Below are 18,452 nucleotides of genomic sequence, written 5' to 3' on the forward strand. Positions count from 1 at the left end.
GATAAAGGAATTACATTTTGAACCTTTGTACATATGCTTAAAACCTATTTCTTCCTAGAATTATACTTTATTTTAAAACTCTTTCTAAATGCACAGAAGCAGTTACTGTTACATAGAAATATGTAAATTTTTCTGTCCTTTTGATAATATTTAGAAGTATATTAGCCCAATTTAAACCCATTCCAGTTCCCAAACCCTAGGATTAGGTATGTGAAAGGTCATTTTGGAATCTATGATACTTTTTAACTTAACACAACCTTGGTAAAAGTTTGCATGACTACCATGGTATGCCGTATTCAGAACCGCAGTATTTTGAATCAGTTCAGAATACTTTGATCAGCGATGAGTTGCCTTATGATCGTGAAGCTTTAGGGAGAGAACACTTGGAATTTCTATCAAAGTTCACGGATGAGCAACTTAATGTTCATGATACCATAATGTCGTTTGTGAATTCGACTAAAGGAAAAATGTTTTTTGTTTATGGTTATGGAGGTACTGGAAAAACATTCATTTGGAGGTCTTTGTCAGCAAGGATTCGTTCGACAGGAGGTATTGTGTTAAATGTGGCGTCCAGTGGCATAGCTTCTTTATTGTTTCCTGGGGGTAGAACAACTCACTCACGCTTTAAGATTCCTATCAATGTTAATGAAGATTCTATGTGCAATATAAAACAAGGATCTGATCTTGCTGAGCTTATCATAAGGTCGAAACTTATCATACGGGATGAAGCACTGATGATTCATAAGCATTGCATAGAAGCCGTTGATAGGACTTTTAGAGATATTCTTCGTGTGTGTAGTGAGTCCAGTATGCACAAACCATTTGGTGGAAAAACTATAGTTTTTTATGGTGATTTTAGACAAATTTTGCTTGTTGTGCTTAAAGGAAGTCGGCAGAATGTTGTGAATGCCACCATTAACTCATCATATCTTTAGAGCAGTTGTAAAGTTTTGAGGTTGACTAGGAACATGAGACTATTGCGTGTCGAATCTTCTGTTGAAGCTTCTAAGTTGAAGGAATTTTCATCTTGGGTTGCTTCTGTAGGTGATGGAGTTGTTGGTGGTCCGAATGATGGTGAAGTCGCTATAGATCTTCCTTCTGACATTGTTTTGTCAAATTCTGGTGATCCTCTTAAAACCATTGTTGAAAGCATATACCCTTCCTATATGGATCCAGAATAGTTGAGCAATTGTTTCCATGATCGTGCTATACATGCTCCCAAGCTTGATATTGTTGATGAGGTTAACCAATTCATGATTTTGGTGGATCAGTCTCCAGGGCAGGTATATTTGAGCTCTGATAGCATTTCAAATTCAGATTTCACTTCGAATGGTTCTGCTGAGATTTATTCGGGTACCCCTAATCATGAATTGATGTTGAACGTTGGAACTCCTATGATGTTGTTAATAAACATAGATCATTCTAATGGTTTGTGTAATGGCACTAGATTGATCATTACATGTTTAGGTGATTATGTTTTGGAGGCGCGTGTCTTGGGGGGTCATAATATTGGTGATAAGGTTCTGATTCCGCGCATGTCATTGATACCGTCTGATCCAAGGCTACCTTTCAAATTCCAACGACGCCAATTTCCTCTAGCTGTGTCATATGCAATGACCATTAACAAAAGTCAAGGCCAATCATTGTCCCATGTTGGATTATTTTCTAAAAAACCGGTCTTCAATCATGAACAACTTTATGTTGTTATATGTAGAGTCACAAGTCGTGAAGGAATGATGATTTTAGTTTGTGGGGATGAGATTGACAGTAGAAGTGATTCTACTCTTAATGTTGTATACAAAGAAGTCTTTCAAAATGTATGAATTACTTGTGTTAGAGAGATGTTTGTAACGTTTTTGTTAAGAAGATGTTTGAATTCTGTGTTGTTGTTCGAATTTATAATGAAGTATTTAATTTACTTTAGTGTTTAGTAATTATCAATCTGTTGTTTGTATATCCTATTCTATTTCTATTTATTTCCCTCATATCTTTCCGTTATAGTGGATCGATAGATTAATAGATGTAGTAGTAAAAGTATGATTTTGAAATGTTAATAATCATATTTATACAATACTTCAATAGTTTTTATTGAAGAATTTCAAAAAAATCAACAATATTTTATTTTCAAAAACATATTTTATTTTTTCCTGAAGATAATTTGGCCCGTGCATAGAACGAGTAGTAAAACTAGTTGAATTATAATTTCAAATTTTACAATTCCATGATTTGAATTTCATATCAAAAGTAGAAAATTGGAATTACAAATAGTCATAAAATTAGATAGCTTCACTACCACTACACACATTTCACACACTAAACACATTTCACACACACACACACACATTTCACACACTACACACACTACATGCAATTCACACACTACACACATTTCACACACTACACACACTACACACATTTCACACACTAAACAAATTTCATACACTACACAAATTTTACACATTTCACACTATACACACACTACAAAAAATACACAAGCTACATACACTATACACAAAATACACATACTACACACATTACACACAAAATACATACACGGCACAAATTTTATGCAAAATACACACACTACGCACACTATACCCAAAATACACACACTATTCACAAACCAAAAGTTCAAATTTGGTTCAGTTTAAACTTTTGGAAAATTTTAATTTTTTGATTCAGATTGGAAAAAAATAATCTAAAACTGAAAAAAAATCTAAAAATTGGATGCTTGAAATGTGTAAAATATGTGTAAAGTGTGAAAGTGTGTGAAATTTGTGTAGTGTGTGTAATGTGTGAAATGTGTGTAGTGCGGGAAATGTGTGTAGTGTGTGAAATGCGTGACATGTGTGTTTTGTGTGTGAAATGTGTGTAGTGTATGTAGTGTGTGAAATATGTGTAGTGTGTGAAATATGTGTAGTTTGTGTAGTGTGTGAAATATGTGTAGTGCGGGAAATGTGTGAAATTTGTGTAGTGTGCGAAATGTGTGAAATTTGTGTAGTGTGTGAAATGTGTGAAATTTGTGTAATGTGTGAAGTGTGTGAAATGTGTGAAATTTGTGTAGTGTGTGAAATGTGTGTAGTGTGTATAGTGTGTGCGGTGTGTGTGAAGTGTGTGTATTATGTGTGTATAATATGTGTATTTTGTGTGAAGTGTGTGTATTATTTTGTGTATAGTGTGTGTACAGTGTGCGTGCGCACAAATTATTCAAATTCAATTTCATATTAATTACTTCACTTTTGGAATTGAATTAGAATTGAATTCCATAGAATTCCAATTCCAATTCAATTCCAATTCGGTGCCAAACGAAGCCTTAGCCTTTTCAATAAACTATTCGATTGTAATCCGGTTATTAAGGCTGGGAGTAGTACTCGTGTGAATAAAATGTCCTTGATGGTAAACAAACGCAGACTCTGCAGCGTAGCCTAATCGTTTCATCTCAGACACGATCTCCTACAACAAAGCCATGAACAACCCCATTCACCTCAATCCATGTCTTTTTTCAAAGCCCATTTCCTTCTGCTGGATTCGGATATTTGCAGCAGCATCCCATCTTCAAGGTTTACAATGTTCTGCTCATGTTTTTAAAGTTAAATCTCACAGTTTATGTTATAGAAAAAGTTATTCAATTTCACACTGAAAGTGGACATAAGAGATTTTTTTATCATAAATAATAGGGATAGTTAAAGGAACAATTACAATTTGCAACTACCACTCTCTCTACCATCATTTGCATTTGCATTTGGTCACCATGGCAGATGGTGGTCGTCACAAATTGAGATGGTCAACCTTCACTCAGATACCATGATATCTAATTGGAATTGATAATACACGTGTCTCCTTAATATTGGTTAGTCAATATATATCAACATTCATAATTCTAAGTAACCATGATTTAATAAGACAAATGGAGTATATGCCTAAGCGAAGAAAGGGTCTTTATTTTTATTATTAACGATAAATAGTGTGAGTAGTTGTTAGCTTTATTACAAATAAATTAAAAAGATAAATCTATTTTTATTATGACATGACTTAAAGTAAAGTTATGATAATATTTTAGAAAGGAAACCAATCCATTTATGGACATCATGTCCCACAACTGATGCTTCTATGCAGTTACAGTCCTTGAAGCACTGATCACAACATTTTATTTGATTTGTGAAATATATTTGACACTAATAAATTTTATTTTCTAATATACATCATGTTGGAGTAGTATATATTAGCAAGTGCCATGAAATATTATCCAAGCGGTCACGTACTAAACTACCAAGTATAAGTCTAGAATATTAAATTCAATAGTCAAAATAACTGATTATAGTACTTATGAAAATGGAGGGAAAGGCAACTCTACGCAGCAAGTCTTCACTACCTTTTCAGGGGGTAAGCAAACTTAGAATTTTTTGCATTTCCCAATTTAAACATCATCTCTCTCTCTCTTCTATCTCCCTTCCCCCTCTCTCTCTAGATGAATCCTCAAATGGCTATCAAAATCCTCTTCGCCGCTTTCTATTTCTCTATTAACTTGAAACAGAGCAATGGAGCTTCTACACTTTCTGCAGGCCAATCTCTTGTTGATGATGGACAGGTATTACCTTCTCCATCTCAAGTATTCGAGCTCGGATTCTTCTCTCCGGGCTCATCCACAGCCAGATTTTTGGGCATACGGTACACAGCTACACCAGACGTCGTCGTTTGGGTTGCAAACAGACAACATCCCCTCATCGCCCTAAACGGAGTTCTAACTCTATCCAAAAACGCCAATCTCATTCTCACCTCACCACAAGGTACAATCCTATGGTCCTCAAATTCCTCCACACCACCATCGAATCCACTTCTGCACCTCACCGATTACGGAAACCTAGTAATCGAAGTAAATTCCAAGATATTTTGGCAGAGCTTCGATAACCCTAGCGATACCCTCTTGCCGGGGATGAAGCTGCTGCAGGAAACGGAAACCCCCAATGTGAATGTTCTGACGTCGTGGAAGAGCGACAACGATCCCTCCCCTGGAGAATTCATTTTCGGGATTGTGAATAGTGGATTGTCGCAGATAATCACGACGACGGGGAAGGAAAGAAGATACAGAGCCATTTACTGGGACGGACACTTCCCGGGGTTTCCGGATTCAGTCGACGCGACGTGGAATGCGGAGATTGGTTCCAGCGGGGGTAAGCTGCTTTCAATTTTTCAGCCACTGAAACAATCAGTTCATACCAGGTTGATCATGAACAGCTCCGGATCGTTTCAACGCTTCGTGATGGATGAGCGAGGAGGAGGCTGGGTTCTGATGATCACATCGCCTCGTGACTCGTGTGATAACTACGGGTGGTGTGGTGTTAATGGCGTGTGCAGGATTTACAAGACGCCCGAGTGTGAGTGCCTGCGAGGTTTCAAGCCAAAATCCGACAAGGAATGGAGGTTGTTTGATTGGAGAAGTGGATGCAGTAGAAATCCGCCCCTGGATTGCCCAAAGCAAGATGGATTTCTGAAGATTCAAGGGTTCAAGTTTCCTGACTCGTTGAGTTTTCAACTGAACACGAGCATGAGCATTGAAGAATGCCGTGATCAGTGCTTGAAGAACTGTAACTGCACAGCTTATGCTGATCCATACTTCAGAAATGGGACCAACTGTTTGATGTGGTTTGGGGATTTGATTGATATAAGGGAGCAGGCAGTAAATGCCCGGGATGGCCCGAGCGTCTATATTCGCGTGGCTGCTACAGAACTAGGTAAAATGGAACATTTCTTATTCAATAATTGCATAATTTGTGGTGAAATATGGAATGTAACAGTTTGTTTCTTTGTTTAAGATCATTTGACAGATTCGGCTAAGAAGGCGAAAGGATCTGCAAAGACTAAGTTCATACTTATAGCTGTTATTACCACTATGCTTGTCTTGGTTTCATGTCTTGGAGGCTTACTTACATGGAGATGCAGGAAACAAGGTTCTATTGCTAATCCTTTTACATGAATGGAAGAAGACAAATTTTTAGATATTTTAAAGCAACTTTATAGCTCTTTTGACAGGTTACAGAAAGGCCAGCGAGGAACTAGAGTTGCCTTTATTCGATTTGGCAACTATCATAGCAGCCACGAATAACTTTTCACGAGAGAACATGCTTGGAGAAGGTGGTTTTGGGCCTGTGTACAAGGTGATGCGCCATTTGCGAGATACATATGCATAAATAAGTTACTTTGTGTGATTAAGATGTGTATTTACTTCCAAAAAGGGAGATGTGTGTTGAATTTCTATTCGTGACTCACTATTTCAGGGAAACCTATCAGCAGGGCAAGTAGTTGCAGTGAAAAGAATGTCGAGGTATTCTGGACAAGGCGATGAAGAGTTCAAGAATGAAATAATTTTGATCTCGAACCTCCAACACAGGAATCTGGTCAGAATCTTGGGATATTGCATTGAAGGGGAGGAGAAGATGCTAGTCTATGAGTACATGTTGAACAAAAGCTTGGACTATTACATTTTTGGTTTGAACATCTTTCATATGTTTTCCACACACTGAAGCCAAAAATATGATAAGAAAATGCACCTCTGACAGTCTTCACCACTTGCAGATGAGGAAAGGGGGTTCCTGTTAGATTGGTCAAAGCGGTTTGAAATCATCATGGGGATTGCAAGGGGCCTTATGTACCTCCATCATGATTCAAGGCTCAAAATCATCCACAGGGACCTGAAAACAAGCAATATCTTGTTAGATAAGAGCTTGAATGCCAAGATTTCAGATTTCGGGATAGCAAGAATGTTTGCAGGAGATCAAACGGCAGCAAGAACAAAAAGAGTTGTTGGGACATAGTAAGTTTCACACACACTCCCACACACATATACTCCATAATAGTATGTGTGATGGTCTGTCTTATAGATTCCTAATGCGTGGAATCTGATTGCAGTGGCTACATGGCTCCGGAGTATGCATTTGACGGGAAGTTCTCCATGAAGTCGGATGTATTCAGCATGGGTGTGGTGATATTGGAGATAGTGAGTGGAAAAAGGAACAGAGGCTTCAAATGCGCTTTGGGGTATCAAAACCTTTTGGAGCAGGTAAATTAAAGCATCACCATATAGCTATGATCAAATTTAGCAATACTGATAAAAGTGGATGCAGGCATGGTTACTTTGGAAGGAAAATAGGGAGTTGGAGCTGATGGATCCATGCTACAACAAGTCATATGTGGAATGGCAAGTGAGGAGATGCATTCAAGTGGGATTATTATGCGTTCAGAACGCAGCAGAGGAGAGGCCGATGATGCCGTCTGTGGTTCTCATGTTGAGCTCAGAAGATACAGTGCTGCCTCAGCCCAAGAGACCTGCATTTTTCATGCAGAGTGAGCCCAGCAATGGGAAGAACAAGTGTAATAGTTGTACAATAACCATAAGTGAAGTACAAGGACGGTAGGTAAGTACTTAGTCAAGCCCCAATTAATATTTTGGCCTTGTTATTCCATATTGATCATGACATATATTAATGCTGTAAAGGTGGTAACTGGTAATTGATTTTAAGAAAATGAGATGTGAACGTGTGATGCCTTAGCTATTGACCATTGACTATAATCGTCAACTTCTAAACCCAGTAGTCAGAAGTAGGCAAACGCTGCCGTCCGCCGTCCGTCGATGCAGTTAGCTATTAATGCATAATTAAATATTGTTAACAAAATATATTGATTACCTCATTAAAATTTATGCATCAAATAAATAATTAAAGGGTGGGACCGCCTCCCATACACCAAATTAAAACGGAAAGTTGCAAGTTAGAACAACTACTTGTATTGTTATCTTCTTCGAGTTCTTATTTTTTTGCTGCAAGGGTTCAGACAATTTCAACAATTATCTCATTCTAACAGCACGTGTGTCAATACAAACCGTCATCGAACACACTATTCAAACACGAATGATCGATTGTTCTTGTTTTGCAAGCAAAGATTCTAGAAGGCTACATAAATTTTCAACAGTCAGGCCCCACAGTTGAAAATTCTTGCAAAAATTCCAATTGATGACAAAGCAGCGGCTCTACATTTACCTACCTTGGCAACTAGGGCAGTATTTGTCAATCTAAACTTTGTGGTTACAATAGTTTGCTATATAAAAGTCCCAAGTTTCGATAATGGGAACTAAAGTTTCGATAGAATAATCTTGTAACCCAATCACAATCAATAACTCATTACTGACTAAGTCAAATGGCAACAAAGACAAGTTTTCTCCCCACCAAAAGGTTGCATTCAGCAGTTGCATCAAGAAAATATTTTTGCTTAAACTTCACGACTTAGACAAAATAAGCCTCCAATTCAATTCCCTCTCTGCAAATGGAGTTCCTCTATGCAGCTCTCTATCTCTTAGCTATCTCCAGATTCTCTTTTGCAGATGACAAACTTTCTTCAAACCAAACTCTTGCTGATGGAGACTTCTTAATCTCTCCATCCCAAACATTCGAGCTCGGATTCTTCTCTCCGGGCTCATCCACCTCCAGATTCTTGGGAATACGGTACAAGGCCACACCAGACATCGTAGTTTGGGTTGCAAACAGACAAAATCCGATCACCGGCCTCAACGGAGTTCTAACTTTATCCGCAACTGGCAATCTGATCCTCACCTCAGCACAAGGTCCAGCCATTTGGTCTTCCAATTCCTCCACAGCAGAATCAAATCCAGTTTTGCAGCTCCTGAATTCTGGAAACCTTGTCGTTGCCCTAAATTCGTCGTATATTTGGCAGAGCTTCGATCATCCAGGCGACACTAGGCTCCCGGGAATGACACTAGTGCAAGACCTTAGCACTGGAGATGGTAAATATTTGACATCATGGAAAAGTGGTGATGATCCATCCATGGGAGAGTTCAGTTACAAAATACAAAACCTAGGATTATCTCAAACTATAATTGCCAAAGGGAAGGAGATCTTAAACAGGGTTGTGTTTTGGAATGGGAACTTTGTTGGATATCCAACTTCACAAGATCCAGCTTGGAGAGTTGAAGTGGTAACCAACAAGGGTAGGCTGGTCTCAGTTCATCAGCCTTATTATGATTCAGTTCATGCCAGATTAACCATGAATTATTCGGGTTTTCTCCAGCGATACGTGATGAACGAGAGGAAAGATGGATGGATTCTCATGATTGCACTCCCTAATGATCAGTGTGATGGTTATGATGTGTGTGGTAGCAATGGCATCTGCAAGATTTACGAGAATCCAGTGTGTGAGTGTCTGAGGGGGTTTCACCCTGCATCCGAGAGCGAATGGAGCGTGTTCGAGTGGAGAGGAGGCTGCACCAGGAATCTGTCATTGGATTGCCAGACAGAAGAAGGCTTTCTTGAGGTTAAAGGAATCAAGTTCCCTGATTCACTCAATTTTCAGTTGAACACTAGCATGACTAGTGAGGAATGTCGCGCTGAATGCTTCAAGAACTGCAACTGCACGGCTTATGCTGATCCATTCTTCAGCAATGGGAGCAGCTGCATGATGTGGTTTGGGGACTTGATTGATATGAGGGAGTACACTACACAATCTGGTCCTGCACCGAGCATCCACATTCGTGTGCCTATCTCTGAACTCGGTAAATGAATCTTTTTATTAGGCTAAGGTTGATTTGTAGAGGGCAAGACATGTTTATGATTGACTACTTTTAACATTTGACAGATAATGAGGGGAAAGGATTATCAAGGAAGGCAATCATAGTTATAGCTACTCTTTCTACTTTGGCGATGCTTATCTTGGGCGTGGCTGTTTGGGGCGTATTTATGAGGATCAGGCGCAATAGACGAGGTTACATCAAACGACTAGGTTACATCACTAAACCTTTCTATTAATGAGAGCAAGCATTATTCCAAACATTGTAAGATGCTTATGATTTATGAACTCTTTCAACAGATTCTAAAATGGCAGCTGAGGAATTAGAGTTACCTATCTTTGACTTGGCAACCATTGAAGCAGCCACGGATAGTTTCTCGGAACAGAACCTGATCGGCCAAGGTGGATTTGGTCCTGTTTACAAGGTAAAAGCACCACTTATGTACTGATGCATATATATAAGAAATTAGGCAAACTTTCTATACTGAATCTGGTTGTTGCAGGGAAACCTTTCAGCAGGAGTAGTAATCGCAGTTAAAAGGATGTCGAAGATTTCTGGACAAGGCCACGAAGAATTTACAACTGAAATCAACTTGATAGCAAAGCTTCAGCACAGGAACCTTGTAAGGATTTTGGGGTGCTGCGTTGAAGGGGAGGAGAAAATGCTGATCTACGAGTACATGATAAACAGAAGCTTGGATCATTTCATTTTTGGTACGATCATTCCCTTTGACGCCTATAACCTTAGCACATAATCCGACATGTATTCTTACACTGACTTACTTAACAGCTGCAGATCAGCGAAGAAGGGCGCTGCTGAATTGGCCAAAGCGGTTTGAGATCATAATGGGGATTGTACGAGGCCTTCTATACCTCCACCATGATTCCAGGCTCAACGTGATCCACAGGGACCTGAAAACGAGCAACATTTTGTTAGATGAGAACCTGAACGCGAAGATTTCAGACTTTGGTTTAGCAAGAATGTTTGAAGGAGATCAAACGATATCAACAACAACAAGAGTTGTTGGAACATAGTATGCATTTTTTATACACATATGTGCATATGCAGTCTTTTCTCCTAGATTCTAACTAATGTATGAAAAACCTCGTTGCAGTGGTTACATGGCTCCAGAGTACGCGTTTGATGGAAAGTTCTCCATCAAGTCGGATATATACAGCTTGGGCGTTATGATCTTGGAGATCGTCAGTGGACAGAAGAACAGAGGCTTCAAGCATCCATCATGCTACAAGAACCTTCTAGAGCAGGTAAATATTTTCTCATCAATGAAACTGCATATATTCAGACACACACACACTCTAGACCATTGGATATGAACATAAGCTGCATAAACTGTGACAGGCATGGCATTTCTGTAAGGAAGGGAGGGAGTTGGAAATGATGGATCCGTGCTACAAGAATTCGTACGTGGAATCCCAGGTGAAGAGGTGCATTCAAGTCGGGTCATTGTGCGTACAGAATGTGGCAGAGGAAAGGCCAATGATGCCAGCTGTGGTGCTCATGCTGAGTACTGAGGACGCGGTCTTGCCTCAGCCCAGGAAGCCCGGTTTTTTCTTGCACGGGGACTCCAGTATTTCGCATAGCAATGCTTCAGGAAGTACTGGCGGCGCAGTGACCATAACTGACATAGAAGCGAGGTAGTTACTGAAGGAGGAGGAAATGCAGCATTGTGAACTATAGCAAACCAAATTTTGTGTACATATGTTTATTGGAGTGTTGGGATGATCTTCAGATGTATGCATATCAGATTACTACGTCATTCTATTCAAATATGATGAATCCATTTTCAGACTTAAATCTCTAAAAATGGCAGAATAATTACTCAATAACATAGAGAAAATATTATAACTGGACTATTGCTATCAAGTTATAATATGGAGTGAGAAGCTATAATCAATTCAACAAATTCAGTAGTACTGACTAAGTAAGGTCCCATAATAGACACTCCATATATACATAGAAATTCTTTGGTGTACATAACATAGGTATATGCCACGTGCTCTCTGAATCACGTCTCATCAAAGCATCCTGCTTCCGAAGTGCAGCTGGAGATGCTTCAGCAACAGCTGCAACTACTTCAACCGTATGAAGCCGTTGATATGTAGAGACGTCATTGTTGATATGTTCACACACGATAATATTGTAGCGCCAACACATTTGAGCTAAAAAGCTGGGTTTGATCAAAATGTATTCACATGAAGGTTATTACACATCAATCTTAGTTGTGAGCACCCCCTAATTAATGTTTTTTTTAATAAAAAAATGTTAAAAGTCTTAGTAATTAAGGCTAGGTTAAGACATAAACTTACATTTGCCTGATATAATTAAAACGCAAAGTGAAAAATCAAATACAAAGGGCCCGAGGCTGTAAACGTAAATGTTGTTCAAATTCTAGAATTCTTATTAATTTCACATGGACAATTTCGTCAAGTAAATAGTCATTCGGGATTTCATAAAGAAGAAAACAGTTATCAATAATTTATTTCTCATTAATGACTTTGTATATCATAAAAAATTCCTATTACCCATCATGCAGTTGGCAGTAGTCTTGATTGAGAATGGATCCAATCATCTAAGATAATATTTTTAAGTTGTAATTTGACTCATTTAAAAATATCAATAAATATGTATCTGACTGTTTCTCGAGCCCTAGACAACAATTTATTGAGAAAATGATGTAATCTATAAACAATTTTAATTTTGACTTCCAAATAAGAGTAGCAATACATAACTCTATCTCAATATAAGATCTTCGGTCAAGTTAATAACTTTTTCTTCTATTTTAATCACAATTTGTGCAATGCATAGGACATAACTTAAACTCAAACTCAAAATTAAAACTTGAAACTTAAAATTCAATAATTTAAGAAGAAAGATCTTACCATTTGAGTTAGGTTCCATCGTAGTACTATTTAATTCCTATAACATTCAAATTAATATACTAACCACGTATTCACGTGGAACTTGAGTATCAGTGTATAATTATCGTTACCTATTTTTTGGTGAACAAAGAATATGTAGTATAGTAGCTTATCTAAAGTAGTTTATCCCTTTTTTTGGGACCTTAGAATAAATAAAATCTATCAAAAGTAGAAAATCTTTATTTAAATAAATTCATAATTCAATTATTGCGACTGCATATATTGGGGACAAAGACGAGCCTGTTTCAATCACCGCTTACTTATTTGCAGCTCATGCAAAACAGACAAATAAAAGGTCATAATTCTCTCTCAACTCTCAGGTGTATAGAAATGGAGCAATCCGTCCAAATCCTCTGCGCTGCTCTCTCCATCTTCGCCATTTTCGGTTCCTCTCCGGCTGCTGCTATTGCTACACTTTCTCCCTGCCAAACTCTCTCTAACGGCCAAGTTCTATCTTCTGTTGGTTATTTTAGTGTAATTGGAGTAACTTATTGATCAAATATTGTTATAATGAGACATCATACAAGTTTGGAAAGTGCGGAGTGTACACTTGTTTGAATTCATTATGATTAGACGGGGTTCGGGGGCAGCGCCCCCGAGTAGCGGGGTCCAAGGGGCGGCAGCCCCTGGCTGGGGTCGAGCTTGGAAATTTTTTATTTCCATTAAAGTTGCTGTATAGAAAATTCATTCGGAAATATAATTTCTGATAGTCAAAGGACTAATTTACAATTTTCGAAACCCTTTGGAAAAATAGTTCAAATCGGTTAGAAACGAAGAGACGCAACGTTTCGTGAAAAGGCGCGACGTTTCGTTTCAGACCTCTTCTTATTGATCATTTTCGGTTCAAAGTGTGTATCGCAGAATTAACATACGAAACTTCTAAACCTGAATTGTATCCGATCAAATATTGGTAGAACCACCAAATTGATTTGATCTGAAAGTGTTTCACGCCTTTCAAGATATCCTATTGTTCACATTTGAGTAAATATCCCTAACAAAGATCAAATCAATTTTTTTTAAATGTCGAACAAGGAAACGGCGAAGGAAGCAACGAAAGGTTTCGCGAAGTTGGACAAGTTTGCTGGCCAGGATTTCAGACGCTGGCAAAAGAAGATGCATTTCATGTTGACGAATCTGAAGGTCGTGTATGTTCTAAGTACTCCCATGCTCGAGGCTGTTGAAAATGAAACTCTGAACAAACAAGGAGGCGGATGAAGTGGGAGAACGACGACTACATATGTCTTGGTCACATCTTAAACGGTATGTCTGATTCCTTATTTGATGTGTATCAAAACGTAGAGTCTGCTAAAGAGTTGTAGGATTCCCTCGAAGCCAAATATATGGCAGAAGATGCCTCTAGCAAGAAATTTCTTGTTGGGAATTTTATTAACTATAAAATGGTGGATTCGAGGCCTGTCATGGAACAATACAACGAATTGTTGAGGATATTGGGACAGTTTTCCCAATATGATATGAAAATGGATGAATCCATTTTTATTTTTAGCATTATCGATAAACTGTCACCCTCCTAGAAAGATTTTAAAAATAATCTGAAACATAAGAAGGAGGAGTTGAATCTGGTCGAACTTGGAAGTGACTTCCAAATCAAACAGTCTATTCGTGATATGGAAAAAGGCTCTGTTGGTACTGGTAAAACAATGGTTGGTTCTTCTGTGAAATGGTGGAAGATGGTGAATCCTCCAAGGCTGGTAAGGAGAAACAAACATTTCAAGGGAAACGAAAGTTTCAAGGAAACAACAGTAAGGCTGGGAATAAGAAGCCTAAACTGATGTGCTGGAAGTGCGGTAAATCCGGGCACTTCAAGAGGGATTGCTAGTCTGGAAACGGTGGAAGTAAAGGAAAGAACGAGGCTGGTACAATTGGATCCAAGGATCCGGGAAAACAATCAGGTTCGTTTCTGTACCTAATGATCATTCTGTTGAGAACTATTATGCATCAATAATTTCTGAAGCACTTTATGTGCAGGATGATGATCTCTCATGGTCGGTTGATTCGGGTGCAACATGTCATTGACAAACTCATAGTTTAGGATGGTTTTGTGCGTAATTAGATGGTGATTTTGATGATTAAGGTGTTTAATATATGTTTTTCACCACACATACACTAATTAATGAGTTAATGAGTTTTGTCGTAGTTTTGTGATGAAAACAGGTTGAAACGGACTGAAAAACAGATTGAACGAGCCGAGACAGATTTTGAGAAGTCCAGTAGGTTCACCCGGTCGGGTGTTTTTCATCGGCCAGAACACCCGGTCGGGTGTTTCGAAGAAGCAGTCGAGGTCCAGAGAGAAAACCCGACCGGGTGTTTTCCAATTTCCAAATCACCCGGTCGGGTATTTTGTACGCCTTGCGGGATCCAGAGAGAACACCCGGTCGGGTGTTTTCCACTTGCAAATCACCCGGCCGGGCGATGCGTGCGGCGATATTTTAATTGCTCCTATTTCCGCCCCGGGTATAAAAGGGACCGAGGGTTTTCGACTCCCAAGATATCACACACGCCCAGAAGCAGTTTTGAAGGTTTGAGAGCGGATTTGAGAGACAAGAAGTCCCAATCCTCAACAAGGTTGAAGACGAAGACGATTTTCCCATTCAACCCACTCTTGGGAGTATCTTTATTAGTTTTCCTATATTCAATTCACTTTCTATGGATTTATATTGTGAATTTGCGTTGAATATGAGTAGCTAAATTTCTTGTAGAGTTTTGGTGAAGACTACAATGAACGCTTTTGATTAATTCAAGGACTTTTGATTACCTATGCTCTTGTGATTCCTTTTGTTTCATTCTTGAGTTTTTTCAATTCAATTGCTTAGCTACCAATTGAGTTTGTTGACCTAGTTTTGAGTAATTGAGAGATACCTGATTAGGATTGATAAAAGAATGAACATTACCTAGATAATTTACATTCGAGAGAAGGAATTCTCGAGTGAGGGCTTGAGCCTTTTGTTTTAAGGAGTTAATTGTGAAGTATTAGAAGGAGACTTCAATATCAATGGTTAATCAACGGGTTGAGTGCACTCGAGAGAGGGCTTAGCCTAGACTAGCGGCTTTCCTAGTAATCCTAGAGACTTCAATTGGGTAATCGAAGTTGTTGAATTGTTCATATATTGTTCGTTGTAGTTGGATCCAAAGCTCTACCTCTTTCTCTTATTTGAAACCTATCCTTTGTTGCGTGCTTTTAACTTGTTTATGTTTAATTGTTTTTCTAAGAATCAAACCCAACCTTTGCTTTGTCTAGATAGTAGTTAACATCTGTCCGTGGTACTTGAGTTTATACAATTTGTCTCTGTGGGATACGATACTCTTGCTTGCTTTGTGCTACACTAGCCCCGTACACTTGCGGAAATTTTCTTGTGCAAAAATAAGTTGAGTCAGTCATGTGTGCAAGGATCGTCAATGGTTCAAAGATTTCAAACCAATTGTAGATTGATCTTCATTGAAGATGGGCAATGTTGCAACTGAACCAATCAAAGGAATAGGAAATGTTAGCCTAGTATTTACTTCTAGAAACTCTTTAGCTTTAGAAAATGTTGTGTATGTACCTGGAATTCATAAAAACTTAGTATCTGGTATTGTATTAAATAATTGTGGATATAAACAAGTTTTAGAAAGTGACAAATACATTCTGTCAAGACATGGTACTTTTATTGGATTCGGTTATCTTTGTGGTATGTTTAAGTTGAATCTAGATGTTTCTTTTGTTGAAAATTCTGTTTGCATGACTTCTACTAGTTCTAGTAATCATGTTAGCAAATCAGAATTATGGCATGCTAGATTAGGTCATGTACATATTACAAGAGATTGAAAGATATGTCGAAAATGAGTTTAATATCAACTTTTGAATTGAATGTTGAAAGGTGTAAAACTTGCATGTTAACTAAGATTACTCAACAACCTTTCAATAAACATGTCAGTAAAGATACTAAGGTATTAGAACTTATACACAGTGATTTGTATGACTTTCATTCGACTCCATCACTTGGTAATAAAAAGTATGTAGTTACTTTTATTGATGATGCTTCTAGATATTGCAATGTCTATCTGTGCCATTCAAAAGATGAAGCTCTTGATAAATTTAAAATCTTCAAAGAAAGTGTAGAGCTCCATCATGGTGTGAAGATTAAAGTTCTTCGCACTGATAAGGGAGGTGAGTATTATGATCCAGTACATTTTGAATCTACTGGTATAGTACATCAGACCACTGCTTCATATACACCACAACAAAATGGTGTAGCGGAAAGAAAGAATAGAACATTGAAAGAAATGGTTAATTCAATGTTGTGCTATTCTAGCCTAAGTGAAGGATTTTGGGGTGAGACTATGTTAACAGCCTGTTATTTATTGAACAGAGTTCCTAATAAAAGGAACAAGATAACCTCTTATGAACTTTGACATAAGAAATCACCAAAACTGAGTTATCTCAGAGTTTGGGGTTGTCGGGCTGTGGTAAGACTAACTGACCCTAAAATTAAAACCATAGGTCAAAGATGTATAGATTGTGTATTTCTTGGCTATCCTGAAAATTCTGTTTGCTATAGGTTCTATGATATGTCTTAGAACCTAATGACTACGTATCTGTGCACTCTATTATTGAGTCAAGAGATATTGATTTTGGCAATGAGGATAGATTCATGTCTTTACCTAAACCTGGAGGCATGATTGCAAGTTCTAATAACTCTGATGTGACTAACAAAGTGACTAATACACCTCCTGAGGCTAGGAGAAGTGGTAGAGCAAGAAAAGCTAAGTCATTTGGCGATGATTTCCTATTGTACTTGGTAGAAGGATCAAGGAATGAAATTAACTTTCAATATCAATATTGTTTTAATATTGGTGATGATCTAAGGACCTACAAAGAAGCTATGGCATCGAGGGATGCTGCATTTTGGAAAGAGGCAATCCAAGATGAGATGGATTCTATAATCCAAAATAATACTTGGAAACTGACTGATTTACCACCTGGGTGTGAACCTTTGGATAGTAAATGGATCTTCAAAACGAAGATGAAGGTGGATAGAAGCATAGACAAATATAAAGCCAGATTGGTTATACAAGGATTTAGACAAAAGGAAGGAATTGATTTCTTTGACACTTATGCTCCTGTTGCTAGAATTTCCATCATTAGATTATTGTTAGCACTTGTTGCTATACATAATCTTATAATTCACCAAATGGATGTTAAGACTGCTTTTTGAATGGTGAATTAGATGAAGAGATTTACATGAAACAACCAGAAGGCTTTGTCATGCCTGGTAATGAACATAAGGTATGTAAATTGGTAAAATCTCTTTATGGACTAAAGCAAGCTCCCAAGCAATGGTATCAAAAGTTTGATGACGTGGTGTTGTCTAATGGTTTTATATTAAATCAAGCAAACAAGTGTGTATATAGCAAATTTGATACTACTGGTAAATGGGTGATCATTTGCCTATATGTAGATGACATGTTGATCTTTGGTACTGACCAAGATCAAGTTGATAAAACAAAGGAATTTTTGTCATCTAAGTTTGAGATGAAAGACATGGGGAAGGCTGATGTGATTCTTGGAATTAAGATCACACATGGAGAACAAGGAATTCCATTTCTCAATCACATTATATTGAGAAGGTGTTGGAAAAACTTAATTTCAAAGATTGTTCTCCAGTTAAGACTCCTTTTGATCCTAGTGCAAAACTCGTGTCTAATAAAGGAGTTGATGTGAATCAGCTTGAATATTCAAAGGCTATTGGATCACTCATGTATGCTATGATTAATACTAGACCCGATATAGCCTTTGTAGTTGGAAAATTGAGTCGATATACTCACAATCCAAGTTTAATCCATTGGCAAGCAATGAATCGAGTATTTAGATATTTAAAAGGAACCATGGATTATAGTTTGTCTTATTCTGGATTTCCTTCTGTTCTTGAAGGTTATTCGGA

At 38.0% G+C, this 18,452-nt stretch overlaps 3 protein-coding genes across 6 annotated transcripts; all 3 read left to right on the forward strand.

The window, feature by feature from the left end:
- The first annotated feature begins 287 nt into the window (after nucleotides 1-287).
- On the forward strand, nucleotides 288-1,181 carry LOC121808756. Its single transcript, XM_042209338.1, has 2 exons — nucleotides 288-807; nucleotides 1,045-1,181. Exons 1-2 carry the CDS (start codon nucleotides 288-290, stop codon nucleotides 1,179-1,181), a joined length of 657 nt encoding a protein of 218 aa, XP_042065272.1.
- A 3,094-nt stretch (nucleotides 1,182-4,275) lies between these two features.
- On the forward strand, nucleotides 4,276-7,546 carry LOC121807737 (G-type lectin S-receptor-like serine/threonine-protein kinase SD1-1). 2 transcript variants are annotated; one of them, XM_042208034.1, is made up of 8 exons: nucleotides 4,647-4,787; nucleotides 4,898-5,732; nucleotides 5,814-5,948; nucleotides 6,031-6,155; nucleotides 6,276-6,486; nucleotides 6,574-6,811; nucleotides 6,907-7,057; nucleotides 7,122-7,546. In XM_042208034.1, the coding sequence occupies exons 2-8, from the start codon at nucleotides 4,934-4,936 to the stop codon at nucleotides 7,410-7,412; spliced, it is 1,950 nt and encodes a 649-aa protein (XP_042063968.1). In that variant the 5' UTR covers nucleotides 4,647-4,787; nucleotides 4,898-4,933; the 3' UTR covers nucleotides 7,413-7,546. The 2 variants fall into 2 exon arrangements, with proteins under 2 accessions (XP_042063966.1, XP_042063968.1); XM_042208032.1 differs by having other exon boundaries at nucleotides 4,276-5,732.
- Nucleotides 7,547-8,148: 602 nt separating this feature from the next.
- Nucleotides 8,149-11,389, forward strand: LOC121807736 (G-type lectin S-receptor-like serine/threonine-protein kinase At4g27290). Of its 3 annotated transcripts, none has more exons than XM_042208030.1 (7): nucleotides 8,152-9,559; nucleotides 9,643-9,786; nucleotides 9,874-9,998; nucleotides 10,077-10,287; nucleotides 10,370-10,607; nucleotides 10,689-10,839; nucleotides 10,934-11,389. In XM_042208030.1, the coding sequence occupies exons 1-7, from the start codon at nucleotides 8,317-8,319 to the stop codon at nucleotides 11,231-11,233; spliced, it is 2,412 nt and encodes an 803-aa protein (XP_042063964.1). In that variant the 5' UTR covers nucleotides 8,152-8,316; the 3' UTR covers nucleotides 11,234-11,389. The 3 variants fall into 3 exon arrangements, with proteins under 3 accessions (XP_042063965.1, XP_042063964.1, XP_042063963.1); XM_042208029.1 differs by having other exon boundaries at nucleotides 8,155-9,559; nucleotides 10,364-10,607; XM_042208031.1 differs by lacking the exons at nucleotides 10,689-10,839; nucleotides 10,934-11,389 and having other exon boundaries at nucleotides 8,149-9,559; nucleotides 10,370-10,608.
- The last annotated feature ends 7,063 nt before the right edge of the window (nucleotides 11,390-18,452 follow it).

This window comes from Salvia splendens, chromosome 6 (assembly GCF_004379255.2).
Source record: "Salvia splendens isolate huo1 chromosome 6, SspV2, whole genome shotgun sequence".
Lineage (NCBI taxonomy): Eukaryota > Viridiplantae > Streptophyta > Magnoliopsida > Lamiales > Lamiaceae > Salvia > Salvia splendens.

Excerpts from the sequence above, each read along its gene's own strand:
- LOC121808756 (XM_042209338.1), top strand. The coding sequence starts at position 288 with ATGCCGTATTCAGAACCGCAGTATTTTGAATCAGTTCAGAATACTTTG. Across the intron at positions 808-1,044 it reads TCGTGTGTGTAGTGAGTCCA|GTGATGGAGTTGTTGGTGGT; the intron begins GTATGCACAAAC and ends TTGCTTCTGTAG.
- LOC121807737 (XM_042208032.1), top strand. The coding sequence starts at position 4,469 with ATGAATCCTCAAATGGCTATCAAAATCCTCTTCGCCGCTTTCTATTTC. Across the intron at positions 6,156-6,275 it reads GTTTTGGGCCTGTGTACAAG|GGAAACCTATCAGCAGGGCA; the intron begins GTGATGCGCCAT and ends TCACTATTTCAG. Across the intron at positions 6,487-6,573 it reads CTTGGACTATTACATTTTTG|ATGAGGAAAGGGGGTTCCTG; the intron begins GTTTGAACATCT and ends CACCACTTGCAG.
- LOC121807736 (XM_042208029.1), top strand. The coding sequence starts at position 8,317 with ATGGAGTTCCTCTATGCAGCTCTCTATCTCTTAGCTATCTCCAGATTC. Across the intron at positions 9,560-9,642 it reads TGTGCCTATCTCTGAACTCG|ATAATGAGGGGAAAGGATTA; the intron begins GTAAATGAATCT and ends AACATTTGACAG. Across the intron at positions 10,288-10,363 it reads CTTGGATCATTTCATTTTTG|CTGCAGATCAGCGAAGAAGG; the intron begins GTACGATCATTC and ends CTTACTTAACAG.